The sequence below is a fragment of the Pseudochaenichthys georgianus genome, unplaced genomic scaffold, assembly GCF_902827115.2.
Source record: "Pseudochaenichthys georgianus unplaced genomic scaffold, fPseGeo1.2 scaffold_1810_arrow_ctg1, whole genome shotgun sequence".
In the NCBI taxonomy this organism is placed as follows: domain Eukaryota; kingdom Metazoa; phylum Chordata; class Actinopteri; order Perciformes; family Channichthyidae; genus Pseudochaenichthys; species Pseudochaenichthys georgianus.
This window is the reverse complement of record NW_027262576.1, coordinates 20,001-27,078: the sequence shown is the minus strand read 5'-3', so window position 1 is coordinate 27,078 and position 7,078 is coordinate 20,001. Positions and strand designations below refer to the sequence as shown.

General features: G+C 53.0%; 1 protein-coding gene across 1 annotated transcript in view; it reads right to left on the bottom strand.

Annotated features, from left to right (window-relative positions):
* Positions 1-1,516: 1,516 nt before the first annotated feature.
* The window catches only part of LOC117441601 (echinoderm microtubule-associated protein-like 6), a gene marked incomplete at both ends in the record, with an annotated part of 16,008 nt that continues 10,446 nt past the window's right edge, over positions 1,517-7,078 (bottom strand). The window contains 2 exons of the mRNA XM_034077666.1: positions 1,517-1,725; positions 3,123-3,296. Of these exons, the coding sequence (XP_033933557.1) occupies positions 1,517-1,725; positions 3,123-3,296 (383 nt within the window). The remainder of the gene's footprint in view (positions 1,726-3,122; positions 3,297-7,078) is intronic.

Sequence of the window (7,078 nt, the reverse complement as noted above, 5' to 3'; positions counted from 1 at the left end):
TCACCATGTGTCCCCGGTGTGTCCCCGGTGTGTCCCCAGTGTGTCCCCGTGTGTCAGGAGACTCACAAAGTGATGTCTTCTCCACATCACCATGTGTCCCCGGTGTGTCCCCAGTGTGTCCCCGTGTGTCAGGAGACTCACAAAGTGATGTCTTCTCCACATCACCGTGTGTCCCCGGTGTGTCCCCGGTGTGTCAGGAGACTCACAAAGTGATGTCTTCTCCACATCACCGTGTGTCCCCGGTGTGTCCCCGGTGTGTCCCCGGTGTGTCAGGAGACTCACAAAGTGATGTCTTCTCCACATCACCGTGTGTCCCCGGTGTGTCAGGAGACTCACTAAGTGATGTCTTCTCCACATCACCATGTGTCCCCGGTGTGTCCCCGTGTGTCAGGAGACTCACAAAGTGATGTCTTCTCTACATCACCATGTGTCCCCGGTGTGTCCCCGGTGTGTCAGGAGACTCACTAAGTGATGTCTTCTCCACATCACCATGTGTCCCCGGTGTGTCCCCGGTGTGTCAGGAGACTCACAAAGTGATGTCTTCTCTACATCACCATGTGTCCCCGGTGTGTCCCCGGTGTGTCAGGAGACTCACTAAGTGATGTCTTCTCCACATCACCGTGTGTCCCCGGTGTGTCCCCGGTGTGTCCCCGGTGTGTCAGGAGACTCACAAAGTGATGTCTTCTCCACATCACCGTGTGTCCCCGGTGTGTCAGGAGACTCACTAAGTGATGTCTTCTCCACATCACCATGTGTCCCCGGTGTGTCCCCGTGTGTCAGGAGACTCACAAAGTGATGTCTTCTCTACATCACCATGTGTCCCCGGTGTGTCAGGAGACTCACTAAGTGATGTCTTCTCCACATCACCATGTGTCCCCGGTGTGTCCCCGTGTGTCAGGAGACTCACTAAGTGATGTCTTCTCTACTTCACCATGTGTCCCCGGTGTGTCCCCGTGTGTCAGGAGACTCACTAAGTGATGTCTTCTCTACATCACCATGTGTCCCCGGTGTGTCCCCGGTGTGTCAGGAGACTCACTAAGTGATGTCTTCTCTACATCACCATGTGTCCCCGGTGTGTCCCCGGTGTGTCAGGAGACTCACAAAGTGATGTCTTCTCCACATCACCGTGTGTCCCCGGTGTGTCCCCGGTGTGTCAGGAGACTCACTAAGTGATGTCTTCTCCACATCACCGTGTGTCCCCGGTGTGTCCCCGTGTGTCAGGAGACTCACTAAGTGATGTCTTCTCCACATCACCGTGTGTCCCCGGTGTGTCCCCGGTGTGTCAGGAGACTCACAAAGTGACAGCAACGGAGCTGATCCAGATTTGTCATGACCACATTACTAAAATGTGGGCGGGCTTTACCCCCACGGGACCAATCAGAAGCGTTGCTGTCAGAAACAATGAGACATGTTCTGGTATTTTGAGCAAAACACATCATAGAGATGTTTTTATATATGTGTATATATCTGAGACCCATAATATATGCCTACAAGTGGTAGGAGACGTTGAACTCACAGCCCCGAAGGCCACGGACAGCATGGTCTGCATGCGGCCGTCCTCCACCGCTCCGATCACGCCCTTCTTGTAAACCAGCGAGCCGCCCACTAGGGTCCAGAACTTGATGTGTTTGATTCCCACCGACACAAACTGGGTGTCTGAGTCCGGTCTGAACTCCACCACGAAGATCCGCTCAGCATGGCCGCCTTTACAGGTCACCTTGGTGCCTGGGGGGGGGGCAGCTTCAGAGAGGTGGTACTCTGTGGTGCAGTTAGAGTACATAATACACAGCAGCTGGCTCCACCTACCTTCCTGCCACCTCCACACGGTGATGGTGTGTTCAGGCTCCACCTACCTTCCTGCCACCTCCACACGGTGATGGTGTGTTCAGGCTCCACCTACCTTCCTGCCACCTCCACACGGTGATGGTGTGTTCAGGCTCCACGTACCTTCCTGCCACCTCCACACGGTGATGGTGTGTTCAGGTTCCCTCTACCTTCCTGCCACCTCCACACAGTGATGGTGTGTTCAGGCTCCACGTACCTTCCTGCCACCTCCACACAGTGATGGTGTGTTCAGGTTCCCTCTACCTTCCTGCCACCTCCACACGGTGATGGTGTGTTCAGGCTCCACCTACCTTCCTGCCACCTCCACACGGTGATGGTGTGTTCAGGCTCCACCTACCTTCCTGCCACCTCCACACGGTGATGGTGTGTTCAGGCTCCACCTACCTTCCTGCCACCTCCACACGGTGATGGTGTGTTCAGGTTCCCTCTACCTTCCTGCCACCTCCACACAGTGATGGTGTGTTCAGGCTCCACGTACCTTCCTGCCACCTCCACACGGTGATGGTGTGTTCAGGCTCCACCTACCTTCCTGCCACCTCCACACGGTGATGGTGTGTTCAGGCTCCACCTACCTTCCTGCCACCTCCACACGGTGATGGTGTGTTCAGGTTCCACCTACCTTCCTGCCACCTCCACACGGTGATGGTGTGTTCAGGCTCCACCTACCTTCCTGCCACCTCCACACAGTGATGGTGTGTTCAGGTTCCACCTACCTTCCTGCCACCTCCACACAGTGATGGTGTGTTCAGGCTCCACCTACCTTCCTGCCACCTCCACACAGTGATGGTGTGTTCAGGCTCCACCTACCTTCCTGCCACCTCCACACAGTGATGGTGTGTTCAGGCTCCACCTACCTTCCTGCCACCTCCACACGGTGATGGTGTGTTCAGGCTCCACCTACCTTCCTGCCACCTCCACACGGTGATGGTGTGTTCAGGCTCCACCTACCTTCCTGCCACCTCCACACAGTGATGGTGTGTTCAGGCTCCACCTACCTTCCTGCCACCTCCACACAGTGATGGTGTGTTCAGGTTCCACCTACCTTCCTGCCACCTCCACACAGTGATGGTGTGTTCAGGCTCCACCTACCTTCCTGCCACCTCCACACAGTGATGGTGTGTTCAGGCTCCACCTACCTTCCTGCCACCTCCACACAGTGATGGTGTGTTCAGGCTCCACGTACCTTCCTGCCACCTCCACACAGTGATGGTGTGTTCAGGCTCCACGTACCTTCCTGCCACCTCCACACAGTGATGGTGTGTTCAGGTTCCACGTACCTTCCTGCCACCTCCACACAGTGATGGTGTGTTCAGGCTCCACTCCCACGGACAGCAGCAGCTTTCCTGTGGCGCTGAAGTTAACGTAGCCCACGCCTTTAGCATGAGAGCAGCGCAGGATGGAGAGCGTCTGCTTGGTGAGGGCGTCCCACACATGGATGGAGGGAGAGAGGCCTGTAGGGGAGAACCAGAGACATAGAACCAGAGCACTGAAGAACTAGGAACAGAAGCATCTCTTAACACAGGACCTAAGGATTCAAGGAGCCTTGGACCAGAGGACCTACGGCAGCATGGTGGGACTTAGGAGCCTGGTCCCTAATAACTTAGGAAACAAAAACGCATAGGACTGAGGAACCTAAGAACCATTGGTCTGAGGAAACTAAGTTCCAAAAAGACAAAGGAACCTAATATCCTCATGACTAGATAAACATAGGACGTAGAAACAAAATGAACATAGGATTTGGGAACATAGCAGCTATTGGACTTAAAAACACAAGAGTCAGGTGGTCAGGCACGGTGGAACAACACAAGGGAAGGTCTTACGGAACCAAAAGGGCGAGGAACCCAAGGGCGAGGAACCCAAGGTAATGAGCAGAAAGGACTGGGGACACTTAAGAAATGAAGCACTTAGTAAGGAACCAAGAACAGAGAAACAGCAGAACAACTTAAACACAAAATGAAAGAGTTTATGGGCCAAGGAACCAAAGAGCCAAGGATTCAAGGACAGAGGAGGTAAGGAAGGAGAACCAAAGGAACCGAGGAGAGGAGGTGCTGAGTATCAGGGAGACTAACAGGCTAATATTCAAGAGGGGGGAGATGGGGGGAACCATCTTATATTTAAGGACCAGGTTCTACTCTTAGGGACCGACATGCTCATTCAGGCCTGGGGCCACGATCACATCCTGTCTGAACACAGTTACAGAACCTTATTCAGGCCTGGGGCCACGATCACATCCTGTCTGAACACAGTTACAGAACCTTATTCAGGCCCGAGGCCACGATCACATCCTGTCTGAACACAGTTACAGAACCTTATTCAGGCCCGAGGCCACGATCACATCCTGTCTGAACACAGTTACAGAACCTTATTCAGGCCCGAGGCCACGATCACATCCTGTCTGAACACAGTTACAGAACCTTATTCAGGCCCGAGGCCACGATCACATCCTGTCTGAACACAGTTACAGAACCTTATTCAGGCCCGAGGCCACGATCACATCCTGTCTGAACACAGTTACAGAACCTTATTCAGGCCTGGGGCCACGATCACATCCTGTCTGAACACAGTTACAGAACCTTATTCAGGCCTGAGGCCACGATCACATCCTGTCTGAACACAGTTACAGAACCTTATTCAGGCCCGGGGCCACGATCACATCCTGTCTGAACACAGTTACAGAACCTTATTCAGGCCCGGGGCCACGATCACATCCTGTCTGAACACAGTTACAGAACCTTATTCAGGCCCGAGGCCACGATCACATCCTGTCTGAACACAGTTACAGAACCTTATTCAGGCCCGGGGCCACGATCACATCCTGTCTGAACACAGTTACAGAACCTTATTCAGGCCCGAGGCCACGATCACATCCTGTCTGAACACAGTTACAGAACCTTATTCAGGCCCGGGGCCACGGTCACATCCTGTCTGAACACAGTTACAGAACCTTATTCAGGCCCGGGGCCACGATCACATCCTGTCTGAACACAGTTACAGAACCTTATTCAGGCCCGAGGCCACGATCACATCCTGTCTGAACACAGTTACAGAACCTTATTCAGGCCCGAGGCCACGATCACATCCTGTCTGAACACAGTTACAGAACCTTATTCAGGCCCGGGGCCACGATCACATCCTGTCTGAACACAGTTACAGAACCTTATTCAGGCCCGAGGCCACGATCACATCCTGTCTGAACACAGTTACAGAACCTTATTCAGGCCCGAGGCCACGATCACATCCTGTCTGAACACAGTTACAGAACCTTATTCAGGCCCGAGGCCACGATCACATCCTGTCTGAACACAGTTACAGAACCTTATTCAGGCCTGAGGCCACGATCACATCCTGTCTGAACACAGTTACAGAACCTTATTCAGGCCTGGGGCCACGATCACATCCTGTCTGAACACAGTTACAGAACCTTATTCAGGCCCGGGGCCACGATCACATCCTGTCTGAACACAGTTACAGAACCTTATTCAGGCCCGGGGCCACGATCACATCCTGTCTGAACACAGTTACAGAACCTTATTCAGGCCCGAGGCCACGATCACATCCTGTCTGAACACAGTTACAGAACCTTATTCAGGCCCGAGGCCACGATCACATCCTGTCTGAACACAGTTACAGAACCTTATTCAGGCCCGAGGCCACGATCACATCCTGTCTGAACACAGTTACAGAACCTTATTCAGGCCCGAGGCCACGATCACATCCTGTCTGAACACAGTTACAGAACCTTATTCAGGCCCGAGGCCACGATCACATCCTGTCTGAACACAGTTACAGAACCTTATTCAGGCCTGGGGCCACGATCACATCCTGTCTGAACACAGTTACAGAACCTTATTCAGGCCCGGGGCCACGATCACATCCTGTCTGAACACAGTTACAGAACCTTATTCAGGCCCGGGGCCACGATCACATCCTGTCTGAACACAGTTACAGAACCTTATTCAGGCCCGAGGCCACGATCACATCCTGTCTGAACACAGTTACAGAACCTTATTCAGGCCCGAGGCCACGATCACATCCTGTCTGAACACAGTTACAGAACCTTATTCAGGCCCGAGGCCACGATCACATCCTGTCTGAACACAGTTACAGAACCTTATTCAGGCCCGAGGCCACGATCACATCCTGTCTGAACACAGTTACAGAACCTTATTCAGGCCCGAGGCCACGATCACATCCTGTCTGAACACAGTTACAGAACCTTATTCAGGCCCGAGGCCACGATCACATCCTGTCTGAACACAGTTACAGAACCTTATTCAGGCCCGAGGCCACGATCACATCCTGTCTGAACACAGTTACAGAACCTTATTCAGGCCCGAGGCCACGATCACATCCTGTCTGAACACAGTTACAGAACCTTATTCAGGCCCGAGGCCACGATCACATCCTGTCTGAACACAGTTACAGAACCTTATTCAGGCCCGAGGCCACGATCACATCCTGTCTGAACACAGTTACAGAACCTTATTCAGGCCCGAGGCCACGATCACATCCTGTCTGAACACAGTTACAGAACCTTATTCAGGCCCGAGGCCACGATCACATCCTGTCTGAACACAGTTACAGAACCTTATTCAGGCCCGAGGCCACGATCACATCCTGTCTGAACACAGTTACAGAACCTTATTCAGGCCCGAGGCCACGATCACATCCTGTCTGAACACAGTTACAGAACCTTATTCAGGCCCGAGGCCACGATCACATCCTGTCTGAACACAGTTACAGAACCTTATTCAGGCCCGAGGCCACGATCACATCCTGTCTGAACACAGTTACAGAACCTTATTCAGGCCCGAGGCCACGATCACATCCTGTCTGAACACAGTTACAGAACCTTATTCAGGCCCGCGGCCACGATCACATCCTGTCTGAACACAGTTACAGAACCTTATTCAGGCCCGAGGCCACGATCACATCCTGTCTGAACACAGTTACAGAACCTTATTCAGGCCTGAGGCCACGATCACATCCTGTCTGAACACAGTTACAGAACCTTATTCAGGCCCGAGGCCACGATCACATCCTGTCTGAACACAGTTACAGAACCTTATTCAGGCCCGAGGCCACGATCACATCCTGTCTGAACACAGTTACAGAACCTTATTCAGGCCCGAGGCCACGATCACATCCTGTCTGAACACAGTTACAGAACCTTATTCAGGCCTGAGGCCACGATCACTTCCTGTCTCGTGAAGTCAAGACGCAAAATAACTCC